Raw genomic sequence first — 20,757 nt, 5'->3', positions numbered from 1 at the left:
TCTGTTTAATAAAGAGACCTTGAATTATTGTTAATACTAATTATTGTTATAGAAGATAAACTCATGTGAACGTGCAAGTAGCAGTGAACTCTGCACAATGTCAGAAATACACAATTTAAAGGATTCAATTGAATGAGTCTTTATTTGTATATTTCCCACAGCTTCTCAAGGCATCATTTAAATGCTCTATGTGATTGGCGGAGAGGGAGTGGAGGGGCGTGGCTCAGGCTCAGGTAACCTGACACCCTCCTCACGCGCTCTGTGCTCGTGCAGCTTATAAACTTTCCTGCACGAGAAGCGTCGGTCAGTGGTCGGTGGACCGTCCGCGCGCCGAGTCCGCGCGTCCTCGTGCGTTTCACCGGGAGTCATGCGTGATTAACGGATTATCAGGAACCGACTGAGAAGCGCGTGAGTCCGGAGAAAGTCCGGAGGAAACATGGAGGCTGTGAGCGAGTGGAGCCCGCAGCAGGTTCTGGACTGGATCCGAGGTGAGGGGGGTACTCTGAGTTAACCGAGTCAAAGTGCGTCGATTAATCGACTGGAACATTTCATATAAATGAGCAAATAATATGGTTATGGTTCCTGATTCTTCTTCGTGGAGTTTAACAAAAAGGATCGAATAGCATTTAAAGAAATGGTTCTATTATTTTGTTTAGGTTTTACAGCCCAAATCAAGATGATAGTTTTAATATTTGAAGATGATTTATTAGATCATGATCAGAGTGAACTGATGAATTCTATGGATTTTAAATTATAGTCAAAGTTTATCAGCTGATGATTTTCTTCTTCTCTTCATCGTTTCTTCTGTCAAGTAAAAGTTTTCACACATGATCAAATCAACTTTTTACTTTAGACACAAGTAACTGCGACACAATCTATTTAAATAAGATCAGTTAAAGTTATGTTTAAACCAGGAAAAGTGTGTGTCTGTGGTTGTGTTGTGTGTGTGTGTGTGGCGTGTGCGTCTCTCTGTGTGTGTGTGCGTGTGTCATGAAGGTGTTTACCTTCCCAACTGGGAACCATCTGCTGATGATGGGAACGACTCTGTCTTTGTTTCCCAGTGGCAGCAGCAGATTTATAACCTTCATATTCATGACAGCGTGTCGTTAAGTAATAAACCAGTTCGACCAGTTCACTGCAGATCCATCACATGTCAATCATAACCTGTAACTGGTTTTAATTCCCAGCAGCAGAGTGTGAAGCTCCACTCTGACGTTTTATCTTTTTAACATTTATACATCCTTATTCTGCTCAAAGTTTCAAAAGACATGTCCACATGAGAAGACGTGGTCTTTACATTTTAACATTTGTCAAAAGCATCAACAGCTACAGCTGCTTCCAGACCTGCTCTGAAATCTGGATATTAACCCTGGACCCTTTCTGGAGCTTCTGTCTGAGAACAAACGTCTGAGTCAATGTCTCTGGGACTTTTCTGGATTTTCTCTAAAATGTGTGTAACATGTCAGAGTGAGGTCACGTGAGGAACCAGCAGGACAATGTGTGGAAGCTTCCCAGTGAGCGAGTGGACGAGGTTTCTAACACGTGACGTGAAACCTGAAGAACACAAACATCTCAGGATGAAGAAGAGGAGTCGTACACGTAGAAGACGAAGACGTCCACTTGGAAACACGAGGAGATTCCAGATCTTCTGGTGATGAGGGACGACGCCGGTGTGGATGAACTGTAAACAACAACACTGATCCTGCTGCTCTACAGGCTCCGCCCCTGCTGCTCTACAGGCTCCGCCCCTGCTGCTCTACCTGGATGGTCCCACATGTTCCTGTTTGAACGATTCGGACCCAACAACCTGCTGCTGCTTCCAGTGTGAAAGAGAAACTCTGGAGCCGACCTCAAACATCTCCAAGATTCCACGTGTAGAAATAGTTCTTTTTTTGTAAGAGTGGAAATGATCACATCACTTTGAGTTTTGAAACGTTTGAAAAGACGACCGCTCGTTAACGATCCAGGAGCCGACTCTCTGGAGCCTCTGGACCCTCTGGACCCTCTGGACTCTCTGGACTCTCTGGACCCTCTGGACCCTCTGGACCCTCTGGACCCTCTGGACCCTCTGGACCCTCTGGACTCTCTGGATTCACTGCGTCCTCCTTTCTGCTCAGATGAGACAATGAAGAGCCGAGTGTTTGAAGAGCCAGAGAACAGCAGCTCTTCACAAAGCTCCACCTCCTGCCGGGCGCAGGGTCAGAAGGTCACCGCCACGCTCAGCCGGGGGTGATGGTGGCGCCGGTAAGACCAATGAGAGAAGAGAGGTCAGTCACATGACCTGGTTTCAGTCCTGGTTTAACTTAAAAGTGTAAAATCACACGTGGAACTTAAAGTGATAAACTACAAGTTGAACTTATTTGACTCGGCTGTTTCATTTACAGTGTATCTGCAGAGTGGATCTCTGCCTCTGGCTATAGGCGGCCAGGGCGTGTGGGGAGTGTGTGTCTGTGTGTAGAGTGTGTCTGTGTGTAGAGTGTGTCTGTGGTTGTGTGACAGGTTGTTTTCATGGTCGTTTCAGTCAGTCTGTAGTTTGATGTGGATCCCGGAGGCCGACAGTCTCTGAGCTGCTGCTGCACCTGAAATCTGTGATATCAGAGAAACTGGGTCTATATCTGAGTTTAATGGGGCGTACCATTATCTCCTCTGGGGAGGTCAGGGAATGTGGGGGATTGAACTCAGAATGAAACACCAGCTTGTGTTCAGGGTTTGATTCCGATCTGAAGAAGTGATGGACGATGCAGGAACTTAGTTTTTCTCTGTGAAACAAACCAACTTGTGACATGAGGTGAAATCACTTGATCCAGGATCAGTGGCGTGAGCCCTGAGGCGTCTTTCACTGTGACTGCAGCAAACTGATTGGAAAGCTGCAGCTCCGAGGTGAACCCATGCATCTCGGGGATCGAACTTGCGTGTTGAGACAAAGCCACGTACCGCTCTGCGTCTCCGGCAGGTGCAGTCAGTCACATGACGACCAGCAGGTTCAGGGCTCGACTGAGGCTGGAAGAACATGAACATCACTCGTCTTCGAGGATTCAACTTGCGACACGTCAGAAAACAAACAGGAAACAGTGGCCGCTCCACTTGTCCACCTGTGACGAGCTGGTTTTTAATCCGCCACGTTTCCTCCTGGAGACCAGATCCCAGATCCTCAGTGAGAGGGCGGAGTGTTTGTCCAGAGGGAGGAGAACCGACTGTCGCCTGAGGTCGTCATACTGGCAGAGCAAGGCACTAATGCCAGGGTTGGCGGTTGAATTCCTATCAGAGACTTTTGCACTGGAGAAAGTGAAGGTGTCGCTGGTTTCAAACACACAAGCACTTGTTGCCCTTTCGGTCCCGTTGTGTGATCCTGATGGAACTGCTTCTGGATCAGTGTTGGTCTTTATCAGTGAATCACAGGAAACAGACGGATCCCCCCCCCCCGCCCCCCCGCTGAGCCACTTCCTGCTGCTTCCACGTCCGCGAGCGACTCTGAAGAGCTGCGAACCTTAAGTTACTGATTTAAACATTTTAATCAATTTTAAGATTAATAACAACATGGACCCATGAATGAGTTTTCATGTTTGTATCTGTAGAGGTTGATGGAATTCAAGAGTCGGGTTCAGCTCGTCCTTCTCAGACACACTTCTCTTTATCGTTTCACAGACATTTAAAGCTCTGCTGGTCCAGGATCAGTTTGAACTGAGCAGCTCCTGTTGGTTTAGTTCTGTTACAGTGTCGAGCGCTGAAGGAAATCCTCTTTCCTCTTGAATTGTGTTTGTTTGAAAGTCCCCCACCCGCCCACCCCGCTGCCTCGGCCTTGTGTGTGTGTGTGTGTGTCTGAGTGTGTGTGTGATTAAGGCCCAGTGGAGCTCTGAATAGCCTCAGTGCTCCTTTGCCTCTCTTCCTCTCCGCCCTCGCCCTGTTGAGATGGGGGGGGGGGGGGGGGGGGGGGGTTTGAATGTTCCTCTGGTTGCCCCCCCGCTGGGCGGCGCCGGGTCCGACCTCCTTCTTTGTGATTCGATGACGCAACGCGTACCGTGAAATAGAACTTAATACAAAACGTATTTTCATTCAAATGAACAGAAACAAAACACATGTCAAACTACACACATGATGATCATTTACATGTTTCACAACATTTTCCTCAAATATAAAAAAAAATGTTTTCAAAGAAAATTGAACATGAAATGTAAAAAGCTGAAATGAGATTGTCCAACATGAACTCATTTCCAGAAGCTTTGAGTTCACGTCTTGTTTGTTTGGATCTTTCTCTCTAATGATTAACTGGAGTGTTTACGAGCAGCTGGAGTTTCACCTGCGCCTCTTTACGACTTCCTCACGTGTTCCACCGGACACCGAAAACTTTACCTTCCTCGTGGACACTGAGTGACGGGCGGCGACAGGAACTCAGAAGACGATCCATGTTTCAGTCTTTTTTACTAGAAAAGATCCGACACAGACTTTTACCCTGTGTTTAAAAACCAGTAACAGAAACCAGTTCAGAACACTGTGAGGTTTGGTTTGAATCCCCCTGAACCCACACGTCAGAGACATGAGGCCTGAAGCTGTCGGTTCACAGAGAGTTTCCACCGGCGGCTGAGTGACGGGACGTCTGCAAACATCAGACGTGTCCGAGACGAGAACTTCTCTCTCACCCGTGTGTAAAGTAAACTGGGCCTCTGGAAACAAACTGGAAACCAGCAACGTTTCACAGAGTTCCTCAAACCACAGCAGGTTCTCACCCGTTCCTTATCGTTCGAGCTTCACTGATCTGGGATCATTTATCTGGAGGTGTTGTTGAGGAACCAAGAGAAGCAGGAGCTCGGTGGGAACGTGGAGGAGGTTCAGAGTGTCTGTGAACTTTGGTTCTTTCTGTCAACACACAGGTTTCGACTGGGAGCAAAGATCCAGGTTAAAACACACAGACGTGTTATCGTGAACTGACCTCAGAGCTGATTTAAAGATTCATGGTTTAGAACAAAGAGCAGGAAACGATTCTGCTGCTGAATTTAAATCCACGACGAACACGAGATGAGAGATTTTTTTAATGGTTCCAACGTTTGATGATGAAGATGATGATGTTCTTCATTTATTCTTAGTATGAAGCCAAATGGCAAACGACTGGTGGTTAGAAATTTAGGACGATTATTGGACGTGACAGAAGCAACAACTATTAGATAAGTTAATAATTTAGAATATTAGAATGAAATCACCAGTGAGCATTTCATCAGAAAACCAGTTGCAGCACATCGAGCGAGGAGAAGCCGCCCGGCAGCGTCTCTTTCCAGAGAGGTTTGGGTCGAGAGCCAAACCCGACAGCAATGTTCAAAATGAGGAGAATGTCTGAACTGTCCCATAAATTAACGACACAACATTTCATCTCTCAGGAGAACATTGGATCCAGGCTGGGGAGTGGAGTTGAATCAAGTATCACAGGTTTACACAGAGTGAAAACAGATCTATGAACGTATAACCTGATCTCAGGTCAGATCAGTGGCGGCTGCAGTGTTGTCGTGTGTTGTTGTGCGTTCATTAGCAGGTGATTTTGCGGTTGCGTGACATTTGCCTGACCCTGCTGTGCAGCTCGGAGATTACCGGCCTCCTCTTGTGTCAGTAATGTGATCCGAGCTGTCGCCAACACATTCCTGCCGGCCGGCCGCCACCCGGCTGTGACAGCAGCCAGCGCAGCTTTGTGTGGAACGTGTGAGGGTTTGTCGCTGTGCAGTTTGCTGAGTGTGTGTCCGGCAGCAGCAGCTTCTGTGAGGAGCAGCGTCTGAGGCCGGGCGTCTCTCCAGGAACCAGCAGCTGATTCCAAAACAAACAAGGGACCAGAAAGATATCGAGCTGCAGAAACTCAAATAGAATCATTTAAACACGTTTATCTTTATCTGCTGTTTCTGCCTCAGAGCATGTTTACATAAAATCATTTATTAGATTAATAAACCCTCTGAAAATGGGACTTTCACTGCAGGAGATTGTTTTGAATATGATCCTGATAAAATTGATCTAAAATAAGAAACATTATAATTTTTGCAGCAGAAAGTTCGAGGCCTCAGGGAGAAGCTTGTGGTGATGTCACACAAATGTTCATAGTTCAAATAACTTTTTCTGGATCAATATCTTTTTTCTTTATTAATTAAAAGACATTTGTATTTTGTATGGGTTAATGAGCTTTTACAGATTTTAGAAACCTGAACGGTTTGAAGATTCTACAGGAAATGACATCACAGGAAGTAAAAATACCAGCGTAGACACTGGAGGAACATTTTTATTGATCTTAAATCAACAATGAACCGTAGTGTGCATCATAAATCAAGTCATGATTTCATCATCTTCGTTTTATTGTTTCCGTTAATTTAAAGTCTTATTTAGTCCGAATTTTTGAACGTTAGTTTGAGAAATGATTTAATTGAGGAATCAATCACTTTATAAATTAATCATTTAAAGCCGATACCGATTATTTCTTATTTCACCGGTAAATAATATACACAAATCCTTTTTAAACTATTTCTTGTGGAGCTGTGGATGATTCCTGTTCATCTCGTGAACATCAAGACGTCATGAAGCAAACTAACCTTCTCTTTGTGGAGGTGTCACCTCAGCGGTTAGTTAGAGAGGAATGTTGTGGGTCGACCATCTGTCGTCCTGCGTGTGCGACCGAACACCAGTCTGCTGCTCTTCAATGGGCCGCCTGCTGGGCCACTTGTTTTCCCAGTGTTCCCAGTGTTCACACCAGCTCAGGCATGTTGCTGCCAGTTGTTGCCGGGCGCTGCACCGCTCCGACCATTTGGTGGACGCCTGTGATCTGGAATGAGTTCGGTCAGAGAATAGAACAATATAAATCCCAGCAGAGCCTGAGGTTATTAAATCTTCAAATAGCTTGTTTGGTTTAATTATCCAGATTATATATTGTTATATTTTATTAGTTGTAGTTAAAGACTGAGAACCAGGAAACTATCACATGAAACACAGGATTTTAAAATAGATCAGTTGTTTAAATGTGAAACCAGAAGATGAGGCTTCATCTGATTTGAAAATATGTTATAAATTGACTAAATGTGCTGTAGTCTTAATTTTTTTTTAATATATATTTTATGTGTATATTGTTAGATGATGTTGCAGGAAACAGTTATTTTTCGAGGTTCATCTTTTTATAGTTAAAAACAGATTGGAATATAAACTGGTTATTTTCTAATGTTCTACATAGAGAGGGAGTTGAACTCCTGTTGAAACAGATAATTATTATTATTATTATTATTATTATTATTATTAACTCCAGCTCCTGCTGCTTCACACACAAAGTTCTCTCGCTCTCTTCTGTAAACCATTTAGAACCCGGTGCTGGTTTCGATGCTCTTCCATCGATCGGGCGCTGGGAACTCTTTTATCTCGTCTCCCGCCGCCGTCTTCACAGAGAGGTCACAGGTCAAAGGTCAGGGTCGGACCCAGAGTGGCGCCGCTGGAGCAGGCGGTGTCTCGCCTGTGTTCACATCATGTGGTCAGTGGGATCCAGGGGGTCCAGGTCTACTGGTCCCACAGAAAGAACCCACAACAATCCTCCATTTATCATCTCATCATTTCCCCCATTAATCGATTATTTGTTCTGTCGAATGCATTTAAACAACTTTAAATATTGATGTAGAAAAAAAATCTCATCTGAGAAAGTGGAACCTGAAATAACTAAAACAATGGTTCCAGTTTGGATTGAGCTGCTACTGGATTCAAACCAGTGGATCAGCAGAGTCAACAAGCGGCTGTTGACTCTGACGCTGTGTTTGCTGTCAGACCTGAAAGGATCATAACAGACTTTCACTGAAACTCCTCACGTGTGTGTAATCCTCCTCCTCCTCCTGCTCCTCCTCCTCCTCGTATTCCTCCTCCTCCTCATCCAGCTCCTGATCCTCCTCCTCCTCCTCTTATTCCCCCTCTTCCTCCTCTTATTCCTCCTCCTCCTCTTATTCCCCCTCCTCCTCCTCTTCCTCCTCCTCCTCTTATTTCCCCTCCTCCTCCTCTTCCTCCTCTTCCTCCTCCTCCTCTTCCTTCTCTTATTCCTCCTCCTCTTCTTCTTCCTCCTGCTCATCCAGCTCCTGATCCTCCTCCTCTTATTTCCCCTCCTCCTCCTCTTCTTCTTCCTCCTCCTCCTCCCTGCAGCACCCAGGGCAAAGTGATGTGAATATGTCTTCCCACTAACGTCCTGTCTGTCCCCCCCCCCCCCGTCCCTCAGGCCTGGACGACAGCCTGCAGCAGTACCTGCCGTGGTTCCAGCAGCAGCAGGTGGACGGGGAGCAGCTGCTGAGGATGACCCACCAGGAGCTGCTGGTTCTGGGCGTGTCCCGGGTCGGACACCAGGAGCTGCTGCTGGAGGCCCTGGACCTGCTCTGCGCTCTGGTCAGTGACGTCCTCACCGCGGCTCGTCTCTGGAGCTGCTTCAGTTTCTGTATTGTGACCTCACTCAAATCTCCCAGAGTGCAGTGGGGCGGCGCCCGCTGCTGACACTGAAGTTATTCTGAGTCCTGCACCGAACAGCAGCATCTGTGTTTTATTACACGCCACAAAAACACAAGTGATGATTGAAAGGCAGCTTCTTGTCGACTGATGAGTTAAATCATCTGCGTCCGGCTCCTGAAGCTGCTTCGTTTTTCACCACATGAGCCGATAAGCTGTGGTTTATACTGGGAGGTTTCTTCCTGCTGCCAGGGAATGTGCTGATGTAAATAAAATGCTCTCCTGTTGACTGTTAATCCGATTTGGCAACGTGCTCCTCGGCTTTACGACTTTTACTGAACAACAATATAAGAGAATAACTTGTGGACCTTGATGGACATATTGGGAGGACTGGTGATGATTTAGTCACTTCTGTCTTTGCAGCTCTGGTTTGAAACCAGTCAAAGTGACAGAGCCGCTCACTCGGCTGTTTTACGAGGCTGTGTCGCCGTGAAAGAGGATTTACAGTCGAGGTTTACTGGTGTAACACGGCTCAATAGGAAGCAGCCAGCACACACACACACACACACACACACACACATACATACACATACAAAACAAATGGTTCAGTTCACATCTATAAACTTGGGTTGACATTTGTCCGTTTGAGGGAACTTAATTCTGAAGGAATCAGGACGTTCTGAGCAGATTAGAATTGTTTTTATTTTTTTAATGTGTGAGTGAAACTGTGCTAATAGTGGAGATAAGTTTGATTTGACTCAACACAATGGAAACACAACGGTTCTTTTATCTTGAAGTGAAGCAGATTCCCGTTAAACTAAATCTCCTGTGGTTGAGTTTCTCAGCTGCTCCAGTTCCAGTGAAACCTTTTCTACTTTACTGGGAAACTGGAGTTTATTCCAGTTAAAAGTTTTGAATAAAGTGCAGGATTAATTTTCCCATGACAAACTTTCAGTGGAGCGAACGTCAGCAGCTCGAGTCTCGAGTTTCCTGTGAATCTGAATCGAAGGTCAAGTTTCTTTTTGTGGAGTTAACTTCTCTCTGGTGGAGCAGGAAACAGATGTGATCTGTACCTGAAAGACCCCCGCCCTTCCCCTCACACACACACACAAACACACACACACACACACACACACACACTGTCCCTGTTGTTCCTGCTGTTTCCGGCAGCTGACTCACGATCAGTTTTCTTCAGCAGAGCAGGAGAAACTTTCTCTTTTCTCACTTTTAGCTTTGTAACGTTCAGTTAAAGAAACATCTAATTGAATCACCAGCTCAAACCTCATGTTGTCTTCTAAATAATGAATATTATAATAATCTCCTGAGTGAGGGTTGTTTTGTGTTAATTTAAAGAGTCGAGTCAGAACTGAACCGTCGATCGCTGCAGGACCAAACATCTGTACTGTGTCAGAGTCGGAGTGATTCAGAGACTTCACGTGCAGCTCTGAGATCAGTTACTTTAGACACGCTCACCTCAGATCACATTACTTTAAACAGACTGTGACTCTGTCAGGTGTCGTGTTGAGTTCTTGTTTTCGTGCAGTGCAGCGAGTCGACAGGTGGAATGTCAGTTTGGCAGCAGATGTTTTTATTGGCTCTGAGCCTCAGGAGCCTCGGGCGAACAGACGACCTGTTCAGATCTGTAGAATCTGATCAGCTGCAGTTATTGATCTGATTAGAAACTGTGATGAACTTGAGGCTTCAGGTGTCGTGAGCTGATCGGTGACTCACTCCTGAGATCTGTCCTTCAGATGATCGATAGATTCATGATTAAACGTCCGGCCTCTGTCTTTAGTTTTGTGGATTTGAAGTTGAACCTCAGTCTCCTCACGTCCTCCTCAGAACTACGGCGTGGAGTCGGACCACCTGAAGACGCTGGTGGGGAAGATGAGGGCGGCTCACCACAACCTGAGCGGCGCCGTGACGCAGCGCAGGAAGAACCCGGCCTACCACAACAAGAACTCCCATCAGCCCACCAACGAGTTCCTGACCGCCGTGGTGGAGCTGATCGGGGCCGCCAAGAGTCTGCTGGCCTGGCTGGACAGGTACACACACACTCTGAGGACACACAACACAACAACACACAGTCGGTGCTGGTGAACGAGTGTGTGTCTGTCAGCTGTCAGTGCGTCGGCTTGTTGCAGCTTGAAGAACATTCCTGACGCTCATTAACACACCTGACAGACTCACAACCGATGAGAGCCAACGCAACAAGTTTCACATCAGGTTCAACTCCATGTGAGGAAACATTGATTCAGATGAATTTATTAATAATTCTGAGAGGATCACCTGGAGCTGAGAAGACGCCGGCGTTAACACATGATTTCCACTGTGACTATTAATAATGAAGATGTTCTGGTTTTTATTTGAGATCAATTAAAACAGGCTGAACAAATACAAATAAAGAATTAAAACCTCTTCTCTTGTCAGGACTCCGCTGACGAGCCCCAGCGACTTCACCTCCACTAAAGGCAGGATCATCCAGCTGTGTCTGGAGCTGACCTCCACGGTCCAGAAGGTCGGTGACACACATCTCCTCCAGGTTGTGTTCTGTGTGAAGATCTCACGACCTCTGAATGTTTATTTGTTCTGCTCTGATGATGATGATGATGATGAAGCTGATAACTTCAGATAAGTTTAGTTTACATGAACAAAGTTCTTCTGAAGAAGCGTCTGTCACTTATCAGCCAAACCAAAACAAGCTATAAAAGAGAGTTATCTTTTTTAACCCTTTGGTTTTCTCCTTAAATCTGAAGCTGCTCTCACACGTGGATCTGAATCCTGGAGGTTGTGAAGATTGGATTCGAGGGGATTTAGAAAACATAACGTCTGTGGCAGAGCTGTAGATATAATAGAAGACGAGAGACTTTTCAACTGAGCAGAGACTTTCCCCCAGCACTCAGATACTCCCTGAGATGTTGAGTTGTGTGTGTCACCTCCTCTCTGCCGAGCTGTCAGCCTGTTGGCAGGAGGTTGTTAGTTCTGTGACCGCAGGAGGAATCCTGTCGGTGGGAGGAGTCGGCCCCTCCCTCTGGTTTCACTCTCCTGTCATCTCTCAAATATTTGTTCTCCCGCTGATTCCTCTCTCTCTCCTGTTTTCTCTCTCTCCTGTTTTCTCTCTCTCTGTTTCCCGACGTCATCGTTCTTCTTGAAAACAGAATCTGAGAGAGAAAACTGCCTCTTTTTATATATTCATCGTGTTTTTATTGTTTTACTGGACGTTTGTCTTCATCTTGATTTTTTTCTTTTAAATGCCTGAAACCAAATGGCCTTCAGGATTAATGAAGTTGTTGTATGAGCTCCAGTGTTCCAAATTCATAATGAGTAAAGTATTAAAACACATTTCTCTGAATCCACGGAGCCGTCGTGACGTTTGACACAGATTCAAAAATCTTTTATTCAGAAACACAAATCCCCTTCGTGGATTTTACCCATAAGCACAGTTGACTCCTCATTATCAGTAATAATTGATAAATCTCAAATTGTTGAAGACAGATTTTTGCTCCTGAGTGAAAGAAGACACCACATGCTCTGATCGGTTTCTACTGGTGGTGCAGATCTGATTTAGAGTATAGATTTGATCAGGTGTGTATCAGTGAGGATTCTTCCCTCAGGATGTTTATCAGCATCATGGAACCTGAGGAGAAGTTCTTCACCTTCTTCATCGGCTCCACATCACGAGTTCTTTCATCATTTACTCCGACTCTGAATCGTTTTGTTGTGAACAGCGTCTGTCATCAGAGCCACTGTCTCCATGAAGTCTTCTTTTCCACTGCAGCCTCGGCATGTACGTGCATGTCGGGGGGGGGGGGGGGGGTGTTGAAACCAGCAGATCTGCTGCAGAGTCGTCACCACAGGAGATTTATCAGATTTACCTGACGCCTCATTGAGAAGCTCAACGTGATCCGACTCCAACAGTTTTATCAGCTTTAATAAAAATGTTCTCCAAGTTTCTCAAAGTGAAACATCTCTGGTGTCCTACACAGAACCTCCAGAAGGTTTCAGGAGAATATCAGGAGTTCGCTTCACGTCTGCAGCAGCTTCATGTGAATGTGCTTGTGGGACTTTTTGTCAAACAAATATTTAATGTGTGAACTTGAACTCCACTGATTCCCAGAATAGAACTGACGGCATGTCCTCAGTTATAATCCTGACTTTGTTTCAATCTGAAATAAAAGTTGTTACTTTGAACAAAGCTCTTGTTTGTCACGAGGACACAGGAAAGAGTCAAGAGTCCAAACATGTGACTTTCTCTTCCTCTTCTTCTTCGTGGATATTTCTCTGAGGTCGAGGTCGTGTCAGCTGCGTCTCTTCACTCTGAAAACACACAAAGGAAAACACACAAGATCATAAACTTAAAGAAAAACTAACACCAGAAATAAATCAATGTGTCTGTAGTCAAGGAAATATTTGATCTGTCAGACTGAAACTTTATTTCTAATAAAGGTTCTGATGATGATTGATGTGTCGTTTCAGGACTGTACTGTTTATGAGATGGAGGAAAAGATCCAGGAAGTGGTGAGTTCTGCTGCTCTGCACGGAGACGCCAACCTGGAGCATGACACACGCACTTCCTGTTGCTGTCGTGTGTGTTTTTTATTGTGTGTGTGTTTATTCAGCTCAGGATCATCCACTTCCTGTCTGAGATAACAACACTTCCTGTTAGCTTTCTGAGGAATACAGATTCAACGGATTCATTTTTAGTCACGTTAGACCAACCGTCAGTTTGACCTCTGACCTCTAATGACTGTGTGTTTTAGTTCAGCTGCATAAATCCACGTTTCAGTTCATGACCACACAACTTCAAGAACCTTTACAACCATGTGTTGTTAATGTGTTGGCAGCTCTTTAGCTGAACGGGGACATGTCGAGTTTCAGTGAATCTTTGTTGTCACCTGAACAACAAAGTCACCTGAAGCAGGAAACACTGTAAATATAGATAAAGCACACACACACACACACCCACACACACACACACACACACTGTGACCTGAATAAGACTGTAACTTATAAACTGACGTTAGGTCATGAAAGGTCACAGACAGAATGAATAGAACTCATTACTGTTGCACAGGAGTTTGTTTTCCTGGTTTACTTGTAATTTCCTGTGTGTTTATCTGATGTCCTCCTGCCCCCCCCCCCCCACTCCGGGCTCTACTGTCTCGTCAGTGTGATGCTGATGATATGAGACTGCCCGGGCCTCAGGCTCCTGACACGACTCACTGCTGGAGCTTTAAAGTGACACTGATCATTCACTCAGGGGTCAGAGGTCAGACAGCTTCAGTGGGTTCAGACCTCCACGCTCCCAAAAACATATTCTAATTAAAAACATGATCAAACAGGATTGTTCCTTTTCTTTATAAAACCTATTTTATCATTTTTATTTACAGGATTATTCTCAGCTTTATTTCCATGTCCATACGTGTTACATGTAAATCAAGCGTTGACCTTGACGTTGACCTTTCTCCTCGTGTGTGTGTTCCAGTCGCGAGCTCTGAATGGCATCTGTGAGAAGACGGCCCAGACGACCTCTGACCCGGCGAAGGTCGAGAGGTCCTGTCTGGAGGAAGTTCACATCACCAACGTCAAACCAGGGGAGGGACTGGTGAGCTAAAACCAAGAGTTTGAGACAGAGGCTGAAAGAGGAGCTGCAGCGGTGGACAGTCTGAGGACAGTGGACATGAGACGCAGTAGAATGATCAACCTGGAGATGTTCAGAGTTTATAAAAACAGTTTCAGTGAAGTTTACTCGTCTTTAGCAGCCGTCAGTTCTTGTGGTGCAGCCTGGTTTGGTGAATTATTAGTGAAACAGGGAAATTATCAAATATCATAGAAAGATCTTTACGTATTAATGTATCAGTGCATTTAAGATCAAACTCAAACCGTCGCTCAGCTTTCTTCCCTCTGTGGATTCTGACCTTGAGGTTTCCTCCATTGTGCTTCTCTGTGCGCGACATGAAGTTCCACCGAGTTGTAAATCTTCACTTTTCAAAACATCCGCTCTCCTCCTCCATTGTGAGCTTTGTTTCCCTTCCTTCCTCCTGAGAGAGAACAGAGCTTCTTAAAGCTGAAGGGACATTCACAGACAACAGAATCCACAAGTGGACTCCACTTCCTCAGAGAAACACTAACAGGTACTTTAGTGAACCACAATCAGAGGAAAGCAGAAACAGATGCTGGTCCACAGGGGAAAAAACACACAACCACCAGTGCACCAGGGAATTAGAGAGAAACCACCAGAGACGTGTTGGTACAGAAGATTCAATTGTTCACTCTGGAACTCTGAGACCTTTCAATCTGTTTCATCTTCCAGGGGATTTACATCAAATCCACGTACGACGGACTTCACATCATCACAGGAACCACAGAGAACGTGAGTGTGCGCTGCAGCACAACACTTCATGAAACACAACACTTTATGAAACACAACACTTTATGAAACACAACGTTCTCAGATGTTCAGTCCTGAAGGTCTGGAGAACGTTTCTGCTCCATCGAGTTTCTCAATCGTCAGAAAACAGAGATGCTTTGTGTTGTTCTGTTGTGTACCGACTCGTATTGACTTTACAGTGTTTGTTGTGTTAACCAGTTTGTTAACTGTGTGATTCTCAGTCTCCTGCTGATAGAACCCAGAGGATTCACGCTGGAGACGAGGTCGTCCAGGTCAACAAACAGACGGTGGTGAGTCCGGTGGTTCGATTCTGTGGCTCCAGGGCATCACATGACATTAACCTCTGCAGCCAATAATATTAGAGTTCATTTAAACTAACCAATCATTAGTCATCATATCATTTAAATGATTTCATTACAATTTAAAACGTTAGCATCGGGCCTCGGATGATTTTCATTGTTACTTTGCACAGATCCATGCTAGCTGTGTCTTTTTGCTAAGCTAATAGGATGCTAGCTCCTGCCTCATATTTAAGGTATAGACAGAGTGGTGTCAGTTCTGTAATCCTCTAGATATCGCCCCCTGGAGGCTGCAGTGTTCACTACAGCTCAGCGTTCTGCTCTGTGATTGGTCCAGGTGGGGTGGCAGCTGAAACACCTGGTGGAGGCGCTGAGGGCGGAGACTGGCAGCGTCGCCCTGGTGGTGAAGAAGAGGCCGTGCAGCGTCTCCGGCGGCTTCGCACCCGCTCCTCTGAAGAACCTGCGCTGGAGGCCGCCCCTCGTTCAGGTAACTGGTAGACACGCCCCTCTCCAGCCAGGCTCCGCCCCTCGGCTGAATGTTTCCAGAGTTCAGGTGAGGCTGAACAATGGATTCACTTCTTCACTTTTCCTAGAACCCGGGACAGGAAGCCCAGCAAACATCACGCTGATGATGTCAGAGCTCGTCGATGACTCACATGTTCGTCCACAATGTGACAATTCTGAATTCCAGCCGCCGCCTTCGGGGGGGGGGGGGGGGTTGTGTGGACAGAGTCCAGGATGTGTGTTGAGGGCAGATTAGTTCTGCATCTAATCTGAGTTATCAAAACAGATCTGAGGTCTGTACGTCATCCTCATTTAGGTCAAAGGTCGTCAGCACCACCTCACACTGGACTCAGGAAAACACAGAACTTCTTCATTTCGTCTGCAGATGTTTGAACATAACGATTTCAAATGATTTGTATTCAGGTCTTTAATCTTTTACAGTGTGAGCACGTCTAGTCCTGAAATGATGGATTAATCAGCTGATGGGTAGAATATGAAAAAATCTTAGTTTTGGGGAATTAAAGCTGTTAATAAATTAAAAGTATAAATAAATCTCTGGTTCCAGCTTCTGAAATGTGTTGATTTGCTGCTTTTTTCAGTTTCATATCTTTGTAAAGTATAAATCTCTGTGATATGGACTTGGACGTGTTTTTTATCGTTGGTTTTGTTACTTTAAATTCAAATGACTTTTCTCTGAATGGAAACGTTGACCCTCAGCAGCGGATGTGTCTTCAGCTCCTTCAGACGTGATTGTGTAACAAAGCAGAGACTCAGTGAATTTCCTGTGTTTATGGAAAAGCAGAAGCTCTGGAGGAAGGAAAGAGAAAAGCTGCGTCGGCTGTTTCTCGTCTCGAGCTGGAACCTTTTGTTTTCCTGAAGAACGTTAAGGACGAGTCACAAACTGATCTGACTCAGAAACAAGGATCTGAGATCAGCCTCATGTGAAACCCGTCCAGTAACAAACAGACCAACCACCTCCTCTGGAATCACTCAGCCTCACACTCACACTTTCTCTCCTCCTTCATGCAGACGTCTCAGAGATCTTCAGGACTCTTCAGACCTCCTCAGCCTGAAACCTCAGGGAGAGCAGCCATGTTGGATCTGTACATCCCTCCTCCTCCTGCAGCGCCGTACGTTCCCACGTGAGTCACAGACCGAGGAGGAGTTCATCACGGACGGGTTCTGTCCTCCTGAACATCTACACTGATCACCATCATAGTGTCTTCACGGGTTTGAACTGGATCAATCAAACACAGGTTGAAACAAAGATATTTAAACAATTCAAATCTCATCTGTCTGCAGAGACGGGACCACCAGCGTGTCTCCAGGTGTGAAGCGGAGGTCCAGGTCTCCGAACTCGTGTCTGGACTCGAACCCACGGCGCCGCGTCTCTGTGGCAGACGACATCAGGACGTCCGTCAGTCCTGAACACAACCAGCCCATCCCCGTCCACTTCCGCCAGCGCTCCTCTTCACGCTGTGAGTGCACACACACACACACACACACACACACACACACACACACACACACACACACACACACACACACACACACACACACACACACACACACACACACACAAACTGACACATGATTTTAAGGAAGGAACCAGTTTCCCTGTGTTTCATGTGTTTGTTGTGTCTCTGCTGTCATCAGGTAAACCTCGACCCGTCTCCATGCCGGCGGAGGCCTTCTCGGGCGTGTCCCACCGACCTGGAGCTCATGGAAGGAAAGGTAAGCCCCCCCCCCCCCCCCGCCCCCCCGCCCCAGCCAGACGCTGTAATCTGAGCGTTATCAGCGCCGGCCGCCGTCTGAGTCGTTAAGAGACGAGAAGCAGGACGAGCGGCGTGTTTCGAATTTTTACCTGGTGGATTATTAACCTGAGAACTGAAGCTGCATCTGATTCAGTTCTGACTGTGCTTCACCTTGAGGGGGGGGGGGGGGGGTGATAACAGGCTGTTAATGGGTTCTGGACTCAGACCAGTTAAATACAGACACATTAGGAGCCGGAATGTTTTTCCACTGACGCCTGAAGTGACTCTGACAATAGAACTAATCGGACTCAGTGTTGATGAAGCAGCTGATTCACGTTTCACTCTGAGAAGAGTTGTGTTTCTTTCGATCGATGATGAATCAAAACTTTTAAAAACAATGGTCGCGATAGCAGCTGCTTTATCTTCCAAAGCAAACTGACCTTGAATATATGAATATAAACAAGTTCAAAACTCCTAACAAACTTGTATCAGAGCCAGAGTTAAGTGCAACATAGGATTTAAAGAGATTAATAAACTTTGTCTTTAAAAGTGAATCATAGAATAAATAAACCAGTAGCTGCTCTGAACCAGTTCATCAGTGAACTCCTTGTTGTGGTCTCGGAACAGGTCAGGACGTTCTCCAAAAGTATCTGAGTAACGAGGGGATCAGCACCATCACGGAGGAGGAGCCGTGTTTCCCGCTGCCGTACCGGGGCCACCCGTCTGTCCGGGGCGTCGACCACATCCGAGGCAGCCAGTGCTTCATCAACACCAACCTGCACAGCAGCGCCACCATCCCCTACCAGGAGGCGGCGTCCAAGAAGCCCTGCTCCTCCTCCTCCTGCTCCACCTCCTCGCCCGCGGCCGTCTCTCCTCCTCCGCCTGCGACCAAGCCGTCGACCTCGCTGCTCGGAGGATGGCTGGCTCGTCTCCGGCTGCTCAGCCACTGACGGAGGAGCAACCGGATTGAAATCTGATCACAGACAAATTCTCTCCTCCTGCAGGAAAATGTATTTAATCGTCTACACTGTCACTTCCCTCAGCTGAAGACCTGCAGCAGCTGTCCACTCAAAGACTTCATGATGGAGGACAAAGGAAAGAGAAGACGACAAAACCTGCAACTTCTACTTTACACTGGTCAGAGCTCAGTCAGGAGGTTTCTGTCGTACTGGAGAGTCTGGTCACTGGTTATCAGGCACATTTTCTACTTCAATAATCAATAATCGAAAATACGAAACTCTGACACCTGTTTACTCTCATGTTCTACTTTTAAAGGCTCTAAACAATCATGAAGACTTGTGCTTGTTGACATCCTGTGGTTTAAAGTCTCACTGAGCGTCAGAGACGTGAAGCTGAATCATCTTCTCCTCAAGGGGAAATGTTACAAATGTGATCCTCGACCAGTTCATCTAATATTGTGACCAAAGATCTGCAAAACCAAAAACATTCCCATCAGAGCCACTTGTTCCAAAGGTTCATTAATTAATTAATTAATTATCAGAGAGGGCGATTTCCTCCAGTTTATGAAGCAGGTCAAGAATGGACCAGTTCAGTGAATCTGAAACTCTCCAGCAGATGGACTTGAGATCCTCAGCTGCTGCCGTATGAGAACAAACTGGACCTGACGTCTCCTTCAGGGAGGGAAGCTGCTGAAACCTCAACTTCTTATATTAACTTTAAAATCCCGATTTGGGACATTTTAATTTGAAATACAGTTCATTTAAGCTTTTGAGTTATTACACTGCTAACAGAAGAAATGTGGAAACATTACTACCTGTTCAGAATTTGAAAGATTCTCTAACGAGCCTCTCTCTCTTTCTCTCGTATCTTCCCTTTTTATTTGTTAAAAGATAAACAACTTGTAAATATGTTGCATCTTTTATAGTTTTTATTTGCTCTCTGTCATCTCGACTTCAGTCATGTCTGATTTTATATATATATATATTTGAGTATATCAACTTATGAGGTAAAGGAGCTATAGAGTAATTTTAAATATTCACTAACACTCAAATACAACATAAGCAAACATTAACAAAAGGTTCACCAGCTTTTATGACTTTTAATATATTTTCAGAAATAGGTCGTCAGGTTATTTCACATTAAAACTTTTCCCTGTATCTAGACATAATATGAAAAAGTCCATGTATTTCATAAACTGTCAAACTAAAGAAAACAAACAATCACAGCTTTGCACTGGTAACGCCAAAGAGAAATATAATAAGTTGTCATCTGTGGATACGTGGATGTTGATTCACTGGAGGCTGCGTAAAGTTTTTATGTAAACCTGATTTGTAGCATTTATCACTTTGAAGAAAAATCAGTTTCCTCTTTGAAGATCTCCTGTTTCCATCATTAACCCTGTGACGGAGTTCCTCAGGGAAGCGTCACGGATCCCCTCATGTTTTAAATCTGAGTTGTTACTTTAAAGATCCTAAAGTGTTTCTGGTTCATACAGGTTCCATGAAGCCTGAGGATCAGTGTATCAAAGTAAATATCACAACTTTGTGTCTCCTCCTTCTGCCGGATACTTTTTGATCTAACTGATGAATTTAGATGTTTGGTTTCTGAAAACAATATTTGGTCAAAATGTAACTTTTTACAGATAAATTCTATCTTTTCTCATCTCACAAATAAAAAGTTGAAGGGAGTGTGTCAACCTGGAATTACCACTTGTGGCCACAGTGGCCGCTGTTCAGTTAAAGTTACATGTTCTCACTTTCAGGTGAAAATGAATCTTGTGTTAATTGTTCAGGAACATTCGCTTGTTGTCATTTTGCTGAGTCACATTTGAATCTGTTTTCTGTTTGAGTCATTTTGTTCAGCTGTTTGAATCTGAAGTGTGCCGGAGCTCTGCGACTCTTTAACCTGTCAAATACTTCACAATAAAGGTCAGTTTGTTTTTAAACCTTCTACTGGTCAGTTTTAAGCTCGAGACTGAAACTGGTAAAAAAAATAACTCAAACTTCGAATCAATTCTTAAGATGATCCTGTAAGATACAAATTTTTTTATGATGACATTCCCCCTGTAAACCAAATGTTTTCACATGAATAAGAAGCATGTATTATTTAACAGTTGTGCATTAAAATATTCTTTTAAGTTCAGAGATTTTATAAGTTTTTTAAACTAATCATTTAAACTAACCTCAAGTTAGGTGTATTGTGTTTCTTCCTCATATCTAAGTTTTAAAAGTTAAACTTAATATAAGTTGTAGAAACAGTTAATCCATCATGAACTTTCACATATCCGGTTAAATCTTTATAAAGAAACAAGTTGAAGTCTCTAGCATCATAACTAGTGTTACTGCTCCATCTAATGGAGAAGGGCAGTACTACACTGAAATAAAATTAAAATCCTGACATTAGTTTCAACAAGAGGTAACTT

General features: G+C 44.9%; 1 protein-coding gene across 1 annotated transcript; it reads left to right on the top strand.

Annotated features, from left to right (window-relative positions):
- The first annotated feature begins 254 nt into the window (after window positions 1-254).
- On the top strand, window positions 255-20,280 carry cnksr3 (cnksr family member 3). The gene is made up of 13 exons (XM_062410836.1): window positions 255-488; window positions 8,207-8,370; window positions 10,270-10,472; window positions 10,858-10,945; window positions 12,904-12,945; window positions 13,913-14,032; window positions 14,741-14,800; window positions 15,040-15,108; window positions 15,455-15,604; window positions 16,651-16,763; window positions 16,924-17,099; window positions 17,278-17,355; window positions 18,003-20,280. The coding sequence occupies exons 1-13, from the start codon at window positions 437-439 to the stop codon at window positions 18,323-18,325; spliced, it is 1,638 nt and encodes a 545-aa protein (XP_062266820.1). The 5' UTR covers window positions 255-436; the 3' UTR covers window positions 18,326-20,280.
- Window positions 20,281-20,757: the final 477 nt, after the last annotated feature.

The sequence above is a fragment of the Platichthys flesus genome, chromosome 18 (assembly GCF_949316205.1).
Source record: "Platichthys flesus chromosome 18, fPlaFle2.1, whole genome shotgun sequence".
Classification (NCBI taxonomy): Eukaryota; Metazoa; Chordata; class Actinopteri; order Pleuronectiformes; family Pleuronectidae; genus Platichthys; species Platichthys flesus.
The sequence above is the reverse complement of the archived record's forward strand: the minus strand, read 5'-3'. Positions and strand labels throughout refer to the sequence as shown.